Source organism: Polyodon spathula, chromosome 26 (assembly GCF_017654505.1).
Source record: "Polyodon spathula isolate WHYD16114869_AA chromosome 26, ASM1765450v1, whole genome shotgun sequence".
Taxonomy (NCBI): domain Eukaryota; kingdom Metazoa; phylum Chordata; class Actinopteri; order Acipenseriformes; family Polyodontidae; genus Polyodon; species Polyodon spathula.
The window spans coordinates 11,471,527-11,494,591 of record NC_054559.1 but is presented as its reverse complement, the minus strand read 5'-3'; the positions used below and the strand labels follow the sequence as shown (position 1 = coordinate 11,494,591).

Below are 23,065 nucleotides of genomic sequence, written 5' to 3'. Positions count from 1 at the left end.
CTAACTCTTAATTAGCCCTCCCACTGTGCTGGGGTGCTAACGGACAATGTGTATGCCTGTCAAACTGAGCTAGATGAGCAGTAAACTTGGCCACAATATTAGATACAGTGCTCTGCCATGAACTGTTTATATTACATTAATGATTGGGTAGATGGGTGGCATTAGTATAATAGTTCAAATTAAGCATTTGGTTTCATCTGAATGCAAGACTAATTATCGCTATGCATTCCCACGTTTATAGTGATAGTAACACATTTTTGGGGATGAAAGAGGCAACACTGGTATGACTTCTAAAACAATTACTTTATATTGTATTTGATTAAGCTAAACCGTTTTCATTGTAAATCAAAACCTATAATCGAAAAAAAATGAGTTAAATTCCCGCTGAATTTATAATTTGCTAAATCCTTTGGATTAGCCCCCTACATCCTGTTAGGTAGTACAGCACTATTTGTGGTTTGTTGCATCTTGTCCAGTCCAAGACAAACTACACCCATTGTAATCTGAACAGGCTGAACCTGGTAATCACTCCCTCGTTGTACAGGACTGGCTTGGGTAAATGTCAATGCAGTGTTTGCAAAACATGCAAAATACTAGCAATTGCTGTAAAATGAAACGCATTCTGCGGTTGTGTTGCGCATCACGTGAGGTGGTGGGAGGAGGAGCGGTGTAGTGACGCATAGTGAAGATGTCGAAGCAGCTGATGGTTTGAGTTGTTGAATCAGTTGGCAGTCTCGGCTTGTGTGAGCGGTCGTTATAGGAAAGACTAAATAGTGGTATTGAAAAAAAATTAAAAAAAAGCAACAACAAACAACAATATTATATGAACTTGACGTTGAAGATATCATTAAACTGCATTAAGAAATCTCATAAGCTTCTGAGTTATTCTACAAAAAGGTTCTAATACAAATAAAAGCGTCTCCCACATTACCTCTTCTTGTTTGAAGTTGTAACTGCATTATCAGGTATTTTTGGGGACTGTTTCTTCCAGTGGCAAACATGGACGAAGAGAGTTACGGTAAGTGGTTTGGTTTGTTCATTTCTAGGGTTTGTTTGTGTATATAATAGCTTTGTTGTGGACAACATCAGTAATAAGACGAATACACGTCGTTGTCTGTTTATTTAATTATTTTACAATCTAATGAAAACTTGGCATTTCGATCGTATCTCTTGGAAATGGATCAGACATGCAAATCGACAGAAATAGTGGTCTGTGCCTTGCTTTTAGAATGATCACTAGCTGGGTTGCGCAAGTATCCGCGCATCTTCAGAATGTAAGCAGCCGGTTCAATCCCCTTTTAATTCGGGGTGTGTGTGTGATGCAAGCAGCTGTGTTATTTACAATCTTATACAGCATCTATGTGCTAAAGAGAGGGTTTTTTTTCTTTCTTCCTGACACTTTGGGTGGATTTTTTCGTAATGTATATTTTAGCATCTGAATTTAATGAAATATCGGGGAGGGTCTTGTGTTTTTTCGCATTTGGTTTAATTTCTAAACCTCGAGATGAATACACTGTTTTTGTTGCAAGTGGTACTTTATGGACTTGTACATGTTATGCGGTTTTTTTTGTTTTGTTTACTATCTTGCCTTATTCTGCTGTAGTACTCGTAGACTACACTTGTACAGTATACGCGGTTGTACTAGCAATAACGCACAGAAAGCATGTTTGCTGAATTCCGATTAATATTTATATACAGTATTTGCTTTAATATATGCTAAGGGTTAGAGTAATCCGTTTGAAACCTGAGATTAATGCTGTTTTGAACAGTAGTGTTAAACACAATGAGATACTGGCATGTATTGTCATAATAATAATAATAATAATAATAATAATAATGTAAATTTAGATACAAAAATCAAGTATAGTCATTTTGACATGCAATTTAACTCTGCATTGAACTAAGTAAAAACATGTTGTGCAGTTCAGCAAGTTACAGTAGTCAATACTGGATGCATCCAGTCCCACAGAAGCTTAAACATGCTATTGTGATTCTGTACATTAGAGGTGTCTTGAATTTGTACAAGAGAACCTAAGACAAGTATTCTGTATATTATAAATCTGGGAAATATAGTTTCTAACCCTTTCTCAAAGATTTTACCTCCCCCCTCCCCCTCCCCTCCCCCTCGGCGCGAGGCGTCCGCACCCGGACATGGACATAAGTTTTAATCAGCTGCAAGGAATAGCTTTGAAAGATTTATGATTTAAAGTAAAATGAATTTAAAGTCTTAGGCAAGCTTAGCAATACATACTATTGGTTGGAAAAGCCAGATACAGTATCTACATGGCATGCCATGGGAATTGAAGGTTGTCTCTTTGATCTTTTGCAATGAGATTCATGCTGTCACTGCACTGTTCTACCTACAGCACCAACTCCTGCAGTGTTTTCTTCTCATGCAGCAGGAGAATGCATTCCTATAGCAGTGAAGTCAGGACAATTGTCAGGGATTGGTTTAGACGTTTTTAAGTTGTGTTTATTTGTGCAGGGATACAAAGATAGATCTTCACTTTACAAATGCAAATAAACTTTTTTGCATTGGAGTCCAGTAAGAACTAGCCATTAGATCAGTCTGCATCCTTTGGGCTTCATCGCCTCAGTTTGAGCCTGTACCAGGCAGTGCTGCAGCTGTGCTATGCTAGCAATTTCTTCCCCTTCACTGATTTTTATTTGCATTTTTATGCCAGTTCTTCAGTGGCATGGCAGGCTCACAAAAGCTGAAAAATGCATGCTTGTCAAAAAGGCTACAGTACCAAGTTGAAAACCATCAGTTACAAAAGCTGCAGCAGAGAATTCATGCTAGGTTATAGAAAGGTTTTACTGTGCAATAAACTTCTCCACCCCACTGGCTGGCAGCTCTACAGTTTAACTGGTGGTACAGTGCAGTCTTTGTGTTTAATTGACACTAAACAGAATTTGGTCTTGTGAGGTACGGAGAGATTTCTAACTTGTTTTTTGTGTGAGATGAATTGCTCTACTGTATTATAAAGACCTCTCATCATAAATGTTGACATTGCATTTATTTTTTACTAGAATCCGTATGATTGAGTGTTTTGAAGTTATGGATGTGTTTTATCATTATTATTATTATTATGAACAAACTGTATGCTGTTGATTTTAAAGTCGCTGATGTTCACTAGTGCGGTTGATGTTTGTGTGATCTATTTTGCATCCCATTTCATCTTCTGTGATAACTAGTAATTTTTTTTTTTTTTTGTAGCTTCAAAGTTACAAAGAAAGGCAAATTGTGCAGCTTTGTGCTGGATGTGTTCTCCGTGGTATCAATAATTATGCCTGTGACTGGACTGTACTGTGCTGTGTAAACCTGCATTTATAAGTAGCTGATTATAAGTCAGAGGGGGTTATGCAACTAAAGTAACTTGTTTGGTAAAAATTGCAGGGTGGTGTCAGTTATTTCAAGCTGTGGAATATTAAATTAGGTGTTGAAATGTCACCTTCAATTAAAAACAATAGGGACTTGACAGTTCAAGGTTTAACATTCTTATTTGGGGTTTCTTTTGAAAGAACTGGATCTATGGTATTGCTCACAGGACCCTTGCAAAGAATGTAAATTAGGCTGTACAGTACAGACACAGCTGCTGTAGATTGTACTTATGTACCATTTACCGCCTTATTTTATGCATTGTAAATCTTATGTACAGTATCAAAATGCATTTACTGGAAATACATTTAGAACAGCTTCACCATACAGTAACCAGAAACCTTTGTAACTGCATGAACACAACATTGAAAAGGAATGAGAACACAGCGGGAAATGAATGCATCATCCACTCAGTCTACACTTTAATCAGCCTAAAAGCTTTGGATCAAGTTACAAGTGAACATATTATAAAATCAGTCACTGGTTCAGTAGGTTGCTTACTAATGACATAGAAAATATCTGTAAGTGTCGCAGAATAATGACACATTCTCCTGTTTAGTATCATTATACCCTGCATCAAGTAATTATCCATTTTTCTTCCACAGTAATACAAGTGGTTCAAAGAATCTTTTAATACCTTTGATTTATTGCTTCACATGTCTATTAATAGGGCAGTTCTGCAAAAGGAAAGGGAAATGGTTTTGACATGTGATTTGTTATTTGGGTGCGTCAGGAGTTCTTTTACATCAAGTAGTTGTTTATCTTATGGTACAGTCTGTGAATGCTGTATTGGAAAGGTATTTTAGTGAAGCCAACCCTTGGATACAACGCATGGTGAGCCCTCTTCACAGCACCCACTGTTCTGTTTTTTGCTTTCAAGAAGTGTAACACCCGTGCTGCAGCTAAGGTCTCTGTAACCTCAAGAAACATAAGCTGCTCAGGTTTCTTTAGCTGGGTGTGTTAACCCCACTGAAAAGGAAAAGCACTCTCAAACTGTTAACAGGCTTTATATTGCTCTTATTTATTTATTTTTTATACCGCTAGACCCTGGCGTGGAAAGTTTAAACATTAAGTCCTGCGTAAACACTAAATGTACTGTAGTCAGCTAGTCTGTTGCATTCCTGCCTGAACAGGGCATAAGTTCAGCTCCATGCACCTTGCCTGTTGAGTGAGGGTCACAGCGGTGTGAGAAGTAGTATCTGTTTTTTTTTAGTTTTTATTATGTTGATGAACTAGTGACTTGCAGTGTCTTAAACTTGTGCAGTTTCTAATCCCATACTGGACCGTTTTGAAGCTGGATATTTGCTACCCATTTTATTTAATTCCATATCGCATTTGAATTTGAGTGTGGATCAGAAAAAGGTACGTTGGTTGCATTGGATCAGGCTAAGTGTTATGATGTACTGTGTGATCTGGCAATCTTATTACATAAAGGATTTGATGATCACAAAGTCTCGGGCTCACCAGTTGTCTGATATTGATGATTTATCAGCTGTAACATTCTTTTTGCCTTGTGATCAATATTCGGTTTCATTTGAGGTATGTGTTTCATTAACCCTGAGTGAAGCCTTCAGAATAGTTTAGTTAAAAGGGTAAACAACTGTGATTGATGTGATATTCCACAGACACATGGTTTTAACCTACAGAGATGTATCACAAGCTGTGAATTTTGAAAACTGAGCCTTTTGTATAAATGAGTAGATGTTTTTAGAAGCCTGCTGTGGCCTCTTCCAAAGAAAGTCTGGAGCAAGACAAGCTTCATCAATCCCAAATGCAGAGTCTTCCATGAACATAAATTAAAACAGCTCTGATTTAACTTTGTGAAGCTTCAGGGGGTTTCACAGACATCGGGCAAATATGCACCAAAACTTATTTTTTTTAGGGTTTTAATGGAAAATGTTTCTTTTCCCCAGAGTGACCAAACCTGTGGCGCAAAAGCACTCTGAGCCAAACCAAAGCCTGGCTATATATTTTACAACCTTTATTAGTGGGTAGTTCAGGGATGGCGACACTGACATTAATTCTTTGCAGATTTTAACAAAGGAAAAAGCTGTGTGGGAAACAAAAGTACTTAACAAATCGTGCTAAAGCTGCAGGAAATAGGTGTATCCCAAAATCCTGGGACATGCAGTACCAAGTTGAGTTTTAAACGAGCAGAGTTTCCTTTGGTTGGGCTGACCATGAACTGCAGCACTTTGAAAAACAAGACTGTATTTCGTAGGAATCAAACTGGTTGAGAGGAGTTATAGCCAGGTTATCGCATTGATTATGTTTAATGTTTTGTACCTGTGGTTTGCGTTGTTGGTAAGTCTTTGTTGTTACTATATACACTGGCCCCCAGGAACTTGGTCTCTCTTCACAGATCTTCAATATTTAAAGGCTGTTAATAGTATGATAATTGTACCTTTGACACCCTTGGTACCCCCTTAATCATGTTTTTACAATCGCACACATGCTGCCTTTTACCAATAAAAAAAAGATATAGTCAACACAGCATACATAATGCTCAGTCTGTCGCAGGCAGCGGCAGCATTCATTCTCGCTCTCTGCACCTTACCTCTTCGACCTGCTCTGATCAGATGCATTGGCTGTACTGCATTATTTGTGGGCTTTGCTGCCAGTTTTGCTGGGGGGGATATTTACAGGCTAGACAAGATTTAGGCCATTCGTTTACATTGACCACAGTCTGAATTTGAACCTGTGACCTACACAACTTTTTGTTGGATTGATTTATTTAAGGTCAACTCATGTATGTCATTTTAAATCTAGTGACCCTGCCAGAAGCAAATGCAAAAGACAGGCAGTCGTCACAACGAAAATTGTTTTTGGATGCTTTCATTCTGAAAGACCAGTCAGTAAATACTTAAAGGTCGCCCAACACGTGTGGCTTCCCTTGGCTTGTGTTTGTTTTAGCCACCTGCTAACATTGTAAGAGGAGGAGTTCAGGGTATGCATGCCTGTTGTAAAGAACAGTGCTGAAGGTTGCAGACAGGCGTGCTTGCTAGTGAGTTTAAACCTTGCTTTTCTATATATTTTTTTTTTCATCTGTGCTGTAGATTTGTGTCTGTTGCTGGCTGCAGCCTTTGTAGGTAATTACAGGGACTGTGTGCTGACATAAGATACAATTATAAATCTGCAGCTGTTTTTTCTGGTTTCTTTCTTCAGATACATTTTGTATGGATAGAGGGAAGAACTCATGTAGAATTACCGATAATACTGCACCTGTAAGATCTCTTTAGGATCTTTGTTCCCTTGCTAATATTTTCTTATGTACTTGTGTAGAATATGCAATTTGACATTACTGTACACTGTACTACTGTATAGGCTGTAGCACATAGCCACAGTCCTCAGTGGTCTGGTATTCTTTGGTGTAGTTTGGTGTACAGTACAGGGCACATTCCCCTTTACTGAATCATTATGGTTAATGGTTATAGTTACTGTACATGCCTTGCGTGTGAATCGGACAGTTCTGCTAGGGAGATGATTTCCTGATAACTGAAAATGTCATGGGTTGCTAATGCATAAATAACACCAGTGCTCAGTAAAAATGATGTGGGAGGATTTAAAGGAAGCGTCTGTTTCCTAGTAGTGTTCTTAAATACGCTGTAACATTCAGACTCCTCTTTCTTTCTTTCTTTCTTTCTTTCTCTGTTTTCTGCTGTTGTGGGATCTTGCTGTAGTCCAAAATACAGCAAGTTTATCATCCCTCCACATTTTACCGCTGAATAATGAACGCCTGTTTGTTCAGTTTCTGGTTCTGTGTCAATGTATGCATAGTTGGAGCCATTTGTTCATGGTGACCCCTATCAACTCTGCTTCTGGCACACATATTTAGTGACATACAGTGCATGTAATAAGAATTAGACTAAGAAAATGAACAAATTTCCCTGAATGACCCAGATAAGACAATGGGGGTGGTTCTCTGGCTAAACTGTATCTATATCTCATTGTAGAAGCCAAATGTTTCTTGGTAAAACATCCTTCTTCTTCTGTTTTTTCGAAAGATGTTTTCACCAGACCTCAGATATGCAGCCCGGAGGGGCAGTCTGAGGACAGTAGTTACAGCTGCCTGCTTTTAGGCCTAATTTTAGGAATCTAGTCAACCCACTTTTCTTATGTCAAATCTTATGTCAATGGAAAAAATTAACACAATTAAAAATATATTGCTTTATTAATATTATAAGACTATACAAAATCAAATGTCAGTCCGTGTTTGTCTAACCACTCTTTAAAAGAAAGAAAGTATGCTTATTAAACGTTTAATATTCTCATGAGTAATAGGAAGGGGTGAACTACCTCTTTTGAGAAAACAGGTTTTGCAGACCCGATCAGCACCAGACAATGCCGCGCCTGCGGAATACAGAGACTGCTTTTAAGAAAACCTTCTTAAATGGTTTTATTTTAGATGACAACTTTGGTAAATAAACATTTTCAAAAGAAACTATATTGAGAGTGCCACTGGGCTACTGAGTCTCATTAAAAAAAAACAAAAAAAAAAACCTGTTTTGATTGTTTATAATATGTCAGGTAAAATTTAAAGTAATTCAGTCAGATTAGTTACATATAAAGAAACCAGATTGAGAGCTAATTAAAACAAAATCACAATTTAGATTTCGATGTAGAAACTTAAATCACTATTTTCATTTGTTTTTGCAAGGCTTGCTGCGGTGGCATTTAAAATTTAAAACGAATGCCCTTACGCACACAGAAGCACTTCTTTCTTTGACAAAACTTGCTGAACTAGCAAAAAGTTAAGCCTTGCGTCTTCAAAATCTGTTCGAGACCTATATTTGCTCAAAGCACATTTTGCAATTTTATTATATCGCTTTACTCAAATACCAGAGCAGCTGTCTGTTCTTTTCTGTTTTGTTCTTTGTTCGATATTTTCTATTTCACAAATTGAGCAAAATAATTTTCTCAAAAAGACTGAAATAAACTTCTAATTTCAATCTTTGATAATTTGTAAATAGTGATTGACTGAATCCTGACTCTGAGTGTAACATACATATAGAATGAAAAACTGGAAAAATACTTCCAGTAGCTTCAGGAATTTAGATCAAATGCTCAATCAAATTTCATGTAGAAAAAAAAATCACAGTAATTTTAGGAAAACACTGGCCCTTTTTGTTACCATAGAACACTGACAGTATTATCCCGCCTTTTTAGTTTTATAAAGTTATTTGTTTATCTGCATTACAGTAAATTAAGGTTAGATGACTAGCTCAAATTAAAACTATTTTGAAAAAAACAGGTTCTTCGGCCATTGGTATTTAGAAACCGCATGTGAAGTGAATAGCTTAAAAGAACGAAAAAATTATATGGAAGCAGCCTGCATTCAGACTCATTATATATGAGCAATGGACATTTCTTGTCTTTGATCCTTTTAGAAATGGTGTTGCCACTAGGCAAAGCATTAGGTACAGTATGCAATTCAAATGAAACACTTAAAAAGCAGTTCTTTCTGTTAAGAATAAATGGGAATGTTTCGAGAAATGGCTGGTATGACCGGACAGAGTGTTTTTCAGAAATGCAGGTTATTTCAATAGACTTTCATAACCCTGTCTGTAAAGATGCTTTATTCTAGGCTGAGGGAGACTCGGTGACTAGTTTCTCTCAGACTAATAAACATTTTAATGTCGCTAACATGTCAAATGGAGATTGGGGTTTCTGCTGTACTGTATAGTACACTAGTTGTTCTTTTTTAAGTTTGCACATCCACCTGTTGCTTAGGAGTTGGAATAAAATGACAGGAAGGTTAATCTCAGATTCTGTTCTATCCGAGCTCAGGGCTGCTGTGGAGTCACTAAGTCTGAACCCCAAAACATAAGGATCAAGTGCAGCGTTCATTTGCAAATGGAAAACTTCTGTTATGGAGTATCGAATTTGCCAGTGGCTGTAAGCACCAACACCCCTGTCAAAATTGTGCTACAGCATGTCTAGTGGAACCATGTCGAATCTGCCTTGGCTGATTCCTTTTGATTGTGGAATGGATTCTGCTGATTTCCTTCAGGAAGAGAAATACAATATTCAATGTGCATTTCGTGGATACGGCCCCTGCGAAATGTTTTTTACATCAGGGATTCCTCTTCGGAGCACATGCCCTGCTTAAACAATCAACTGTAGTATAAAAGGACACTTGGCTAAATTGAAGTTCTTTGCTGTGAAGCATGGAATTCTGCACTCATGTCAAGACAAGTGGAAATGGCTATTTATAAAGTATTGAACCTGGGTTTTCAAAGAGCCACACACATGTCTTTCTCTTGTACCTACAACTGTTACCAGCTTTGGATTCTACAGTCTCAAGACCATTTATTAACTTTGATTTTGATCATATTGCAGCCTGTACAGTGATATTGTATCTGATATTTCGAAAATTCATGCCTACTGCACAGCTGTTGCTGTGCTTAACCTTAAGACTTCCCTTCTCAATTTGAAGCAATCAGAGGGCTCACTTGCTGTGCAAATGACTAACATAATTTGAATGATCAAGACTCTGTCCCAATCCTGCCATTTTTTAATTAACTATTTTTATGAGTGACTGTAACTGCCAGTTTAAAATAAAGACTTCCACAATAATAAGCGCTTGACGCAGGAAAATAACATTTTAAATCAATAGTATTAAACAGAGGTTTCGAGTGACTTTTCAATCTATTGTTTTCAATGCCTCTGAACCACAGTGTTGCGGTGTCCACAATTTGCATTCCGCAGAAATGTAGGCTACAGCCTACAGTAATCTTCCATTGTAGGGTAAAGAATGTAACCACAATGAGCACATTATTGGTACGCTTTATGGTTTTAATTCTTGACCATTTCTAGTGAAACTGTCATACAAGTGAGGAGGATTTAGTTAATACTGAAAATGCCTTTTCAGCCTGCGTTACTATAAACTACAGTTTTAATCCGGAGAAAAAATAATGCATCGTCTTATATTTTGTCTGCTGTTTGGTTTACAGGAAATTATACCAAAGCACCGACAACATACCTGACCACAGTTGTTATCATTGCATGACATTGAACCACAAAGCTTATGTTGAACAAGTGAATTTTCAAATATATATCTTTTTTTTTATATAGCGCCTTACTTGGACCACCATCACAAAGCACTTTACAGAGGTAGGCTGTGAACTGTGCATTATGTGCGGAGTCACCTACAATAGGACAATGATTTAACATCTCATCCGCAGGATGGAGCACAAGGACGTTGAGTGACTTGCTCAGGGGCACACAGTGAGTCAGTCACTGGCAGAGGTGGGATTTGAACCGGTGGCCTTCTGGTTACAAGACCTGGACTTTAAGTAGAGGAAACTGTCCCAGAGACACATTCAGTACGACTGAAGGAACCACTACAGTTTTTTAGCTGAATGATCAGGCGGATGGCAGTGCCTGTAGGCACTGATTAAAATCGGCCACATTTTTGCATGCCATCAAAAGAAACAAACTACAGTTACAGAGCATACAGTAATTGGCAGCAGACAGAGTTTTATACAAAGGCTATGGTTTGGTTTACTCCTTCCTGTTGACAGTCACTTCTGATTATGTTTTAACTAGAACCGAGTGATTTAAAACAGTTTTTTTTTTTTTTTTTTTTTTTTTTGTTATTCAACGTAATGCTCTTACTACAAGATACAAAATAATTATTTCTGGTGTCTCTGTTAGTTGTAGCATGTAGTCACGCCGGCAGGAAGGGGTCACAGCGGCACAACAGCATGTACTGTGATGCTACAATAAACTTTCCATGCATGCATTGTTTTCGTTTTAATGTGTTGTACCAAACTGTGTGTTAAAGAATTTATGATCTCAAATTAGCCAGTGTTTTTGATGTCTGTCTTGAAAGAGCAAGCCTTTCTTTGCAATGGCTGTTCATGCACAGCATGGATTGTTTTGCATTGTGTCCTGGTCAATGGAGCTGTTTTCCTTCTTGGCCAGTTCTTTTAAAGTGAAGGATTTTTATTGAGTGCACTTCTGGCATAATGCATGAGGCCAGTTGCACCACAGGAGCATGCGTCACAATACATGTATTGTACACTAGAAATGCCCTATACCATTGTTTGGAACTGCAGAATACAGTCCTCTGAAGAACAATAATGTTACTGTACAGTAAGTCGAGGAAGTGAATGTACTCTTGTGGTCATAAAACAAGGAGGTTTTGAAACTGATGCATTTGTCTAGTGGTTGGTTAATTGTATAGATGTTATTCAGGAATTTATGATATGTATCTCTTTCTGAAATGGCTTTGTGTTTTATGCTGCAGTTTTATAACAAAATATAACATGATTTTAGAAGGTTATCGGGCAGCTGTGCAGTAACACTTCACACAGCAATAGATACTGAGAACATAACCACCTAGTATATAGAAAATGCATTAATCTGCTTCAGCTAGATTTCAAAGTGACCTAGTTCACTTGCCTGGTTTAATGCATAATTTGATTGTCTGAACAATTTCTAAATTAGAGTTTGCAGGACTGCCAGACAAGCTGAGAATGTGAGCAAACTACCGTTGGTGTTTTGGGGTTGATGAAATCGGGAGCATGGTTTCACTGTTGATGGCTGGATGGTTTACATTAAGCATAAGATATCATATTCTTAAAGACTTAAACACGAATTCCCTTTCTACAGTTACATCAAAGTGAACGGAAAGCTGTGTGGAATAGAAGTGTCTGACGTTCATTTTTCCAGATGCTTGCTTGCATTTTTGGTTCCAGGTCCCTGCTGTCATTCTGTAAGAGGGTTTGAAATTCAATTTTTGGAGTAAAAAGAAACTCAATTCTTGGAACTGAATGAATGTTGTTTTAACTAGTAGCTTCCATGAGTTTAACAGATTAAAAAGTTTCAGGCTAAGTTATGAAATAAATTTGTTGTAAACGTATTACTGTAAAATGTGTGGCTGTGTTTTTTTTTTTTTTTACTTTACAGTTTTTGTATTTTTGTTGCTGATTATATTTATGTACTAATACATTACATTTTTTTTAAATGTGTAGTGCCTGAGGATCTCTCCCTAGATGAAAAGGAAGAACTGACAAATATACGACGTCGAAAGAAGGAGCTTTTGGATGATATCGAGGTAGGTATAGTGTAGAGTAAAATGGAAAAAGTTTATTTTTGCTTGAGTCTCTTAAAATCATTTGAAGCTGCATTTGTCTTAGAAAAGTGTCTATATGCTTTTTAATTATGGGCCTGTTGATTCTAGAATCTAAAGAGCCAATTGATTGCAAATTTTACTTCTTTTGTGTAAATACCCACTGTAACTAACTAAACACACAATTGTTGTTTAATATTCACTTTTTGTGTGGTGATTCAGACCGTAGTACAGTGCTGAAGAAGAGTTTATTTCTAATTCTTTTGCAGAGGTTGAAGTTTGAGATTGCAGAAGTCATGACTGAAATTGAGCACTTGACTTGTGTGGGGGAAAGGTGAGCATTCAGAAAAGGGTATATTTCCAAATTGAATACAGTTGTCTGTCTTTTGAACTTTTTAGATGCACACACCCAGTTTTTATTTTATTTTTTTTAAATACGTCTCTTTTCATCGTTGCACAAAGCGTCGGCCTGCGTCGATAAAGCCACTGTCACAAGCAGTGCTTGTGTTGAGTAAAACGTTTGTTTTAAATTTGAAAGTGGTGTTTGAACAGAAGCATCTAAATATTTGCTTTATCCCTGTTCCTGTATTCTCAAGTACTTGTTTGGTAACAGTACTGTATGTGACTGCTTCAGCATCTGCTTAGACATTATAACCCTAGTGCACCTGGCTAGCCAAGGCAGGTTGTGGTTGAATTGCAGTAAAGAGTTCAAGCTCGGTTGAGTTATTGTGCACCTGGATTGCTTTACTCAAGTCATATTAGAAACTCCACCTGCTCTGATCAGCAATTAATAACTAGACCACGGCCTGCAGGTATGAAATTCTACCAGCTTCTGGAGATCTACATTGTTTTAAAATGTTGAAATCATTCTGAGGGGCAGCAGTGCAGGGTGTCTGTAGATCAGTTTGACCCTTTCTAACGTCCGTAACGTAGTTTAAACGTTGAGACTTGTTTACTAAGGTTTTTATTCATTCTTTACAGCAAAACCACACAGAGAAATAAACAAATTTCAATGGGAAGGAAGAAGTTTAACATGGATCCTAAAAAGGTAGATACGTACACTGTTCAACAATTGCACTTTTTAATCTTTGGCAGTGGCTGTGAAACTTAAATCCATGTTTTATTTTGATGCAAGTTAACTTGAATTGTGCCTTGTGTGGCTAAGTGAAAGTGGGTTATACACAATGCAGTATAGTCGATGGGATTACCAAAGACCATACCAACTGGCACAGCAGCTGTTATTTTGTGACCCACTAATTTCCTGATTACTCCTGACCTTTTAGAGCATGCATTTTCACAGTAGATGTCTAGTATCCTAAACAGAGTCTTGGTTTCAGTTGATTCATAAGATCTGACCTTTTGATTATTGTACTGCATTAAGGATTGATAAGGAACTCCTACCCACTGGGAAAATAAAATTATGAGAATTTTGAGATGAAGCAGGCAGTGTGTGACTCAGCCTGGTTTAGCATGATTTAATGCTTGTTTATGACCTGTGGAATAACATTAGGCCCCTCTCCCCCTGATTATCTACTCCTCTGAGCTCTCCAGCGGCACCTACTGGTAGAGGTGGGTGGATGAGCCCATTGGAGGGCTTTTGTTCTTGTCTGTCCATCTTGGTCCAATAATACTGATAGCCCCTATGGCCTAAGTCTATTTCCACTCACGTCAAGGTTTGGCTATTACACTGGTATCGCAGTATCCTGTACAGTACCTTCAGCAGTGCATGTCCTGTCTTGTAAACGTTCCTGACTAGGAGCAGGCGCTGACAGAAAGCTCTTAAAGATGAATGTGTTGTTCCCTGTGTCCTGCTTATCCTGTTTGGGTTAACTGAGGGGTACTATGGTAGAGGAGGGCTCTGGGAAGAGGGGTGTTGCTCAAACACTAGCAAGAATTCCTCAGCTTAACTGACAACTGTCTCTCCTATTACTGTTTTTTTTTTTTTTTTTACTAAAGAAAACATAAAGTTTAAAACTCTCCGTCTTTGCTGTTTACGTAGCTCTCTATCGGATGGTAAAATAGCAGCATGATTCTATGTTCTATTTCCACTTTTTTTTCAGGGAATCCAGTTTCTTCTTGAAAATGACCTTTTGCAAAACACAGCAGAAGATATAGCCCAGTTCCTTTATAAAGGGGAAGGGCTGAACAAAACAGTTATTGGGGATTATTTGGGGGAGCGGTGAGTAAGAGGGTCTTCATTATACGCAGTTTAGGCCTTGTCTCTTGCTTTTAGCTGGTGTGTCCAATTGCATGGATTTTGTTAATGGCTTCAGGAACTGAATTGTCTGGATTCATTGAGCAAATTGTTGAACAGTTTCCTCTGCTATTCAGCTCTTGCAAAGCGCAGATGTTTCTTATCTGTGGAAAGCAAATGAGCCAACTCTCGAGACAGCAGCTTACAAACTCCCCCCTTTTTTCCCCTCTATATGCCGTGACTAGAGTAAATACAGTACTGATGACCTAACTAATTCTTGTTGATAATTGTAGTTACAAAAATGATACTGCTGGTTGTATTTTGTATAAATGTGTTTGTCTGCCAGGTAATGTCACTGGTTAAAGTTTACTGGACAGGTATATGTGGAGTGGCTGTGGAGTGATAATATTCGCTACCAATTTGACATGTAAAGACCTGTGCCTCTTGCATTATGCTATAAGTAGATGTGGCTTGGTTGTGTTTATGTAATTAAAGTAAACCTGATTAATAATTGTATTTGTCGCACAGGAGGTATAGAAGCATGCCATTATGTCTAATTAGGAGGTTATTGTGGAAGGCAGAGGAGGCGAATTGAGTTAAGTGAATTTGTGAGCGATGTTGGAAAAGTGAATTTGTCCTCCCCTTCCTTTCTATTATTGCTTTTAATGTGAGTCAGGATGTATTGATTAAAGGATCATCCGGAGTAAAGCTGCATGCATAGCGATGAAAGAAGGATCCTTTTCCCTCAAATGCAGTTTATCCTGCATGTCTGACATTGATTTATGTAATTTACAGTTTCCATGGGAACCAGTTCTACTTGACAGATTTGTCACAAAGTTGTTATTTTAATTGTTTCAAAAGCTCAAATATGTACAATAAAAACAAATCTATCTCTCTATATATAACGTAGGTGTCTTTTTTTATTTAATAGAGATGACTTTAACATTAAAGTTCTACAAGCTTTCGTGGAGCTTCATGAGTTTGCTGACCTCAATCTTGTACAAGCATTAAGGTAAGCCATTCATCTTTTAAATATTTGACCTCAACATGACAATGTTCTAAATTAAAAAAAATTATCATTAACAGTGGTGACATCACTGACGCAGTTTCTGGATAGAACTAGATGTTTTTAAAGACTATTATCATTGTCATTTCTTCTACACGTCTGGTCCAAAAAATACCAAATATCAAGTAAGACCTCCAATGTGATCTAAAGGTTATGGGCCTCATCTGCTAATACACAGAGACCAGGATTAAAATTGTATCTCGCTGTTTTAATTGTTATAACTGAGAAATGTGTGTTAACACACACGGCATGCAACGCTCACAGTGTTGCTTTCTGTGGATTATAATTAGCAGTGTGAATTGGGAGTGAAAAGGACTCATGAATTTGAAGCAAGCAGCTGGAAGCAGAGCTGTATATCTATTAATAGTCGGGTGGGGAAAGCTTCATTCTTAACTTGTTATTTCTCTAACAGACAGTTTCTGTGGAGCTTCAGACTTCCTGGAGAAGCACAGAAGATTGATCGTATGATGGAGGCTTTTGCTTCCCGGTACTGCCAGTGTAACCCTGGTGTCTTCCAGTCTACAGGTGTGTTAAACACGTGCTGTACAGTAACCCATCGACTGTGCTGGGGTCCACCTAGTGTCTCTACAGCACATAAAACTTTTTCTTAAAGCTGAAGACAATACTTTCTGTGGCTTTCATCCCGTAGCAATGGGATGAAAGTTAAAGCAACAAGAGCATAGCTCGGGTTGTTAAAGTTTGATTTACATCACATCATTAATGCTCGGCATATGAGCAATGCAGTGGAAAAAAATCACTTATTGTTCTCGAAAGACCAGGCTTTATTGAATAGAATAGGTCTTGACGTCTGTAGGGTTTAATGGGACTGGAGCTGTCAGCATGAATTGACTGAGCAAGATGAAACTATGCAGGCACAGTTGCTAGCACGCTGGTGACTGACTTTCACTCCCACCAAAAAAGCATGTCAGCAACAATGTAATGATTTATTTAAGGGAAGGGGGTTTTATGGGTTATACCAAGGTCTTGAATTTCTAAGGTTTAGCTCCATTTAAAAAGGGATGTGGGTCCTGTGGAAGTGCTAGAAATATTAACTGTTATACAAGCGATCCTCAGGTTTCTTTACTTTGAGAAGGCTCTAAATATGTGTTTGTTCTTCCATCTGTTCCAGACACGTGCTACGTCCTTTCCTTTGCCATTATTATGCTGAATACGAGTTTACACAATCCAAATGTAAGGGATAAACCAGCAGTGGAGAGGTTCATTTCTATGAACCGTGGGATTAATGAAGGAGGGGACCTCCCGGAAGAGCTACTCAGGGTGAGTACAAAACCTCCCTCTCTCACTCCCTCGCCGCCACCTGAAATTACAATTTTTTGTTGTGCTCCTGTTTGAGCAGCCAAGGATTCACGGACAAATTTGAATGAATATTTCCAAGAAGCACTGACCGTACGATGTGTGGATGCATGCTTAATGAGGATTATTGACTTGTTCCCCACCTCTTTTTTGCAGAACTTATATGAAAGTATTAAAAATGAGCCGTTCAAAATCCCAGAAGATGATGGAAACGACTTAACGCACACATTTTTCAACCCCGACAGGGAAGGTTGGCTTTTGAAACTAGGTTAGTAATCAATAAAATCACTTAAATGGAAACGATGATGGTATTGCTGTAGTAGGCCTCATCATTTTATCTATTACAATTCCCTACAATTAAGTGAAATCAGTAGTTCTATAAAAAGGAATCTATTTTGCTACATCGCAGTGCTCTTAAAAAAATGATTGATAACTGTTTTGTTCGAATTTTATTTAAAGAATTTAAGATGTGATTCAATACCTGTGTGTGCTCTCTTTTATTACTTAAGTTTTCAGATTCAAGCTTGGGACCCAAGCTAACAATTGATGCTAAAGCAGCCTACAGAACACAGTGTATGCAATCCCCTGCAGTATTGCAGACCAGATTGCAGGAAGGCATACACTGTAACATTTCAGAATGCTGAGAAACTCTGTGCCAACCTTTTGGTATCTTTAAAAAAAAAAAAAAAAAAAAAAAAAGCAATGCGTTTATCTTTACAACAATTTTTTCGTTGTCTTTATTCTCCCCCCCTCACATTGTTTTGTGACTTTCTATTTGTCTGTTTTGTTTTTGTGTTCGTTTTTTTTATGAAGTGGTTTAAATGTGACTTCTTGTTTTCCTTATGGCCTTGACCTTTCACCTTTCTGTTCTGTGACTGGCTGTTTCTGCTTATTCTGCGCTAGGAGGTACGTACTCGGATTGGCTACCAGCCCCTCTCATCCTCTTTCTTTTCCCTCTTCATTCTGACCTTTTGTTCAATGTTGATTTCTTTGATAAACATTATAATTGCAGTACAGAGCCTTGCACTTAACTGCTAGGTTACAGGAGGTTCAGAGGTTAACCATGACCCGACTCAAGCAAGCACATTCTTGCAGCCACATGTGATGTCTAAAAATCACTGTTAAATAGTTAGTACATTATTGTCTCCCTATAGATAGGAATTACTTTTGTATGAGTAATGCATACATGAAAATCGTTTGGTTTTACTTTCTTGTTTCCTACACCGTATTTTCAATTAAATACATTTTTGGGGAGATGTAATAAAATAAATCCCAACTTCCCTCTCAAGTTGTTCGACGCGCCTGAAACAATTCAAATTTGTTCTTAACATGCCTTTTAAACATGCTTCCCATGTGTTTGCTCAGACTCTCTGGTGGTTTGTGAAAAGCATTTTGTGTCCGCTCCACCCACAGACGCAAAAACCACATAGCTATGCTCCATTATAAAAACAAATACCAGGATTTGTATTCATGGGCATAGTTTTAATGGAACAAATTAATGGACCAGCCCTGACGCATCTGGGGTGTCTGTCTGCAGCAATGCTTGCCCTCAAGGCTTCGCAAGCCCAGACCTGCGGTGCCGAAAAATCACAATAGTGTGTGTCAAGAGGCTAAGTGCTTAATTTAGTTTCAGATCAATATATTATTCTGGAAATTCACACAATACAATTAAGTTTAACCGACATTGTGGCAATATTGAAATGAGGTCTTTCACACAGTACTTCTAGGCTGGTCTGAGGCGTGGAAATTAAGTGGAAGGCATTGTACTGTACAATTATATCACCCTTTTCAACTTTGTATATTGTTACTTTGTTCAGTAGACAACAAATTAGATGATATGTGGCATAGGCATTGCAAGTAACCATCAACAACAGTCTAAAGTATGTGTTCTTGGAAAAGGAAACATGTTGGTGCCCTGTGATCACCAGATTAGTGCTCTGAACTTTGGAAACATATTTATCGTTATGTAAACAAATTGGCTCGTGGGCTCCTTATGCATGAGAGCTCTGTGACAGCTACTAAGGAATATGGGTTGGCTGTTATTATAAATAAAGCTCTTATTAACTTCATTCAAGGCTTTATAATGTTGTTTGGAATCTGTGTTGACGTCGCTGCAAGATCAATACGTCTTTCTGGGCACTTATGATTATTCCCATAGCCACGAAAAAAGAAAAACATTGGATTCCATGGAACTGTCTTCAAAATAGCCCATGCTGAGAAGTAACATGATACATGGTTAAAAAGAAGAGAGTTCAGATTCTGTTTTGTTGAATGCATCACTGCTTCTAGCAAGAAAGGGATCTATGTGTGTGTGTGTGTGTGTGTGTGAGAGTGTATATATATCTTTTTTTTTTTTTAAAACTTAGTTTATGCTGATTTTGTGAAGAACCAGATTCTTCATCATCATCATCATCATATTAATAACACTAAGCTTTTTCTTGCCTGGGGTAGAATATTAGGATGGGTGTGGATTTGATAACATTTTAATGTTAATGGTTGTATTATGGTTCAGTGCATTTTTTTTTTTTTTAGTTAAATGCACATTCTTTATTCATAAAAGGTTACTAGCAGTGTTTGACCATTTCTTAAAATGGTTGCTTTTATAAAGGGGGGTGGACGATTTATGAAAAAAATTGCATCAGACAATTTCAGTATTTTGTTAAGACAATACTTCATACATTGTATCCTGTTTTGACATTTTATATGTATAATTTAAAGAACTTTTTTTTTGAAAATACTGTACCTGGACAAATCCTCTTCCTCACATGCAACATTTATGCCCATTCTAACCCTAATACATGATTTCAGGGGGAAGAGTGAAAACCTGGAAACGAAGATGGTTCATTCTGACTGATAATTGCCTCTATTACTTTGAATATACAACGGTAAGTGTTTGTATTTTAAACTGGTATAAGTATATCACTGTAAAATAAAATGTATTATTGACATTGTACCTTTTATATGTAACAGGACAAAGAACCAAGAGGAATCATACCTTTGGAGAATCTTAGTATTCGTGAAGTGGAGGATCCTAGAAAGCCAGTAAGTTCATTCTTTGTTCTAGTTGTTTAACACAATGGTTGTAACACATTATTTAAACTAAACCTGTGGATTGTGCATGATAATTGGTTCATAGTAGGATGCAGTGCTTCCTTTTTTTTTTTTTTAACTGCAGGACCAATTTTGGTGCAATCACCTTGTTTCAAGTATGGCCTAGTGAAGGCATCATAAATATTATAGTGATTTTGAAGAATGCTTAACTGCTCTGTAAAGCTGTCCACAACAGTGGTTTCTTCGGCAAATCTAATCTAGTCATGACTTTAGTCTAAAATGGATTTGCAGATGTTAATCCAAGTTGATATTGAGCTTTTAAAGATGTTGTTTTCTTTTAGAACTGCTTTGAGCTCTACAATCCTAACCACAAAGGCCAGGTGATCAAGGCATGCAAGACAGAAGCCGATGGCAGAGTGGTGGAGGGGAATCATGTGGTGTACAGGATATCGGCACCGACTCCTGAAGAAAAAGAGGAGTGGACCAAATCCATCAAGTAAGACGACGTTATGTTGAATAAAACATGCTATTTACATTACAGAACTGGGGTATATATCCACTATTGAAGTTGGGAGTGGAAAGCTGAACCTTTTTTTAAATCAAGGGCCTTAAGATGAAATGATATGAAGCCAGAGCAGTAGATTGTATTAAGTTCTTATAATTAAGGTCACATCTGTTTTTGATTTCAGCATTGACATTTTGAGCTGGTAATGAACAACTGTGGTAACCATTACTATGGCCGTTTTGCAAGAAGAGGAACCATATTATCTAAATGTAGACTATGCTGCAGGGGAGAGGGGAGGAAAGTGGAGAGCGGAAAGCAGCAGGCCATATGTTAGTGTTCATGAGAAATAATTGTTTCTGGAAGTTAATAACCCCCTACAATTCTAAACCTAAATGTTTTTTGGACCTATAGTTTTTTTTTTTTTTACCGGTAGTCTTGTGGTAGCTTTCCAGTACAGTTGCTGTCACGTTTTCCTGTGTTGGGATTAATTTTGCTTTGTACTTTTATTGAATGATTTTTCTCATGTTTCTTCTCTTTTCAGAGCAAGCATCAGCAGGGACCCTTTCTATGACATGCTGGCTACCAGGAAAAGGAGAATCGCCAACAAAAAGTAAACTGAACTGAAGGACAGTTCAGCATTATTTACAGTATAGACTTCAGAATTGAATGGATTTGTTAAGGTAACTATGAGAATGGACTGTGAGAGGGAGCTGAATGTTAATACTGGACCTGACAGTCTGGCAAGTGAAAAGGAAAAAAAGCCCCTTAATTGTGGTGTTTTCTGCAAATATAAAACCGTGAAATAAGGCCTTTGTACTTTGAACACTATCTGGCCATTTTTTTGAAAATGCAAAAAAATACATGGTGGGCATTCGGACCACATTGAAGACAAACACTGTTGAGCAGTGAAAGCTAATGTTTTGTTTTGTTTTTTTAGAAAAAGCAACAAGTGCTCTTAAATAACTTATGCTGTAATGAAAAAAAACAACAAAAACATGCAAATGTAGGTCAGCGAATGCCAGTATGTCTGGGGACAGCCAGGATTTTAACTGCAGATAGCTGTGTAATCACCCTTGTTGGCTGCAGTTTGGTTATACAGAATGTTGACACCCAAGCGACTGGATCTAACAGTTGAAATAACTTTGAAAAGTCAAATATACATATATTTACATTGCCACTGTACTGGCAATTCTTATGTTTTAAAACGTAAGGCAAATTCAATAGCTTTTTGAGTCAGCTGGCTTGACTTTCCATTATTTATTGAAAAATAGCCTGTTTAACACACTATGTAAATTAAGTTCAACACAGGGTACCAAACAGTCAATTAAGCTTTTCATTAATAATTCCATCTGTAAATGGCAGCATGAGTAACAGTCAAAGTACGAAGGCAATGCACATGCAATGTAGTATTTTCAGAATGTATTGCTGTACTACATATGAAAAGTTGCTTGCTGCCAGAATGTGTATTATAGATCAACAGCTACAGTTGTACTTAATCAGTGCTTATTTCCTTTATATTTATTTTTGTGCCATTGCAAAAATATTTCTGTATGTAACTTAATATATAACTTTTTTTTAAGTTGTGTAAATACTGTACAGATTTATTTTGGTTTTCTGTATTTTTAATGCATGTAAAACCTCTTGGCAGGAGCTTGCGTCAGTAAATAGCAAGGTGGCCACATGATGTAAGCTTTTGTTTAGAGCTTTGTACAGAATCTCTTTTTGGAGGGGGAGGGGTGTTTATAAGAATACAAAACACACTGACATGTGCATTGCATGCTTGATGCAGCCAATACCAGTCGGGGGGTGGGGGTTAAACAACCACAAATTTAACACAAGTTGCTCTTCCTAAAGGCAGAAACTGTTTTTGATGAATTTTTTTTGGTTTTACACCTTTATCTACTAAAAAAAAAAAAAGTTTCCATCTTCCTATGTAAGTGTAAAGTCTGACGTATGATAATTAAACACCATCTACTAGATTGCTGAAAACAAAAGCTTTCTTTGTCTTGACTTCCTCCCATACTTTGAGTGAGAGTGTTATATTGGTCCGTTTACACCTTATTGAGGAGGCGTGTCCCTGCCAGACAACATGGGCTTCAATTGGGAATTACTCTGGTTAAAACTGACTCACTTATGTATATACCGTTTAATACATACAGTTTTCCTGTTCCACAGGCAGATGTTTTGCGTTTTAATATGTACAGTGTTCTTGTTCCACAGGTATGTCTTAATACATACAGTACCATTTAATATGTAGTTTTCCTGTTCCGCAGGTAGATATTTTTCACAAATAAGCTACATCCGGGAGAGTCAATGAGTAACGCCGGCATTTGTGACGTCAGGCAGGAAAAAACAGTTGCCGTTTACTTCTATATTTCTGTGTTTTTGTTGGCAGTCGTGTAGAGTTTAAATCTATAACCTATCCAATTTTAATTATATTTAGCAAATATAAATTCGTAAAATGGTACTACTTGTTACAT

At 37.5% G+C, this 23,065-nt stretch overlaps 1 protein-coding gene across 1 annotated transcript; it reads left to right on the top strand.

The window, feature by feature from the left end:
• Positions 1 to 677: 677 nt before the first annotated feature.
• On the top strand, positions 678 to 22,564 carry cyth3a (cytohesin 3a). The gene is made up of 13 exons (XM_041229450.1): positions 678 to 1,018; positions 12,358 to 12,440; positions 12,725 to 12,789; positions 13,437 to 13,503; positions 14,516 to 14,634; positions 15,581 to 15,661; positions 16,128 to 16,240; positions 16,845 to 16,993; positions 17,186 to 17,297; positions 19,838 to 19,914; positions 20,000 to 20,071; positions 20,422 to 20,576; positions 21,127 to 22,564. Exons 1-13 carry the CDS (start codon positions 1,000 to 1,002, stop codon positions 21,197 to 21,199), a joined length of 1,185 nt encoding a protein of 394 aa, XP_041085384.1. The 5' UTR covers positions 678 to 999; the 3' UTR covers positions 21,200 to 22,564.
• The last annotated feature ends 501 nt before the right edge of the window (positions 22,565 to 23,065 follow it).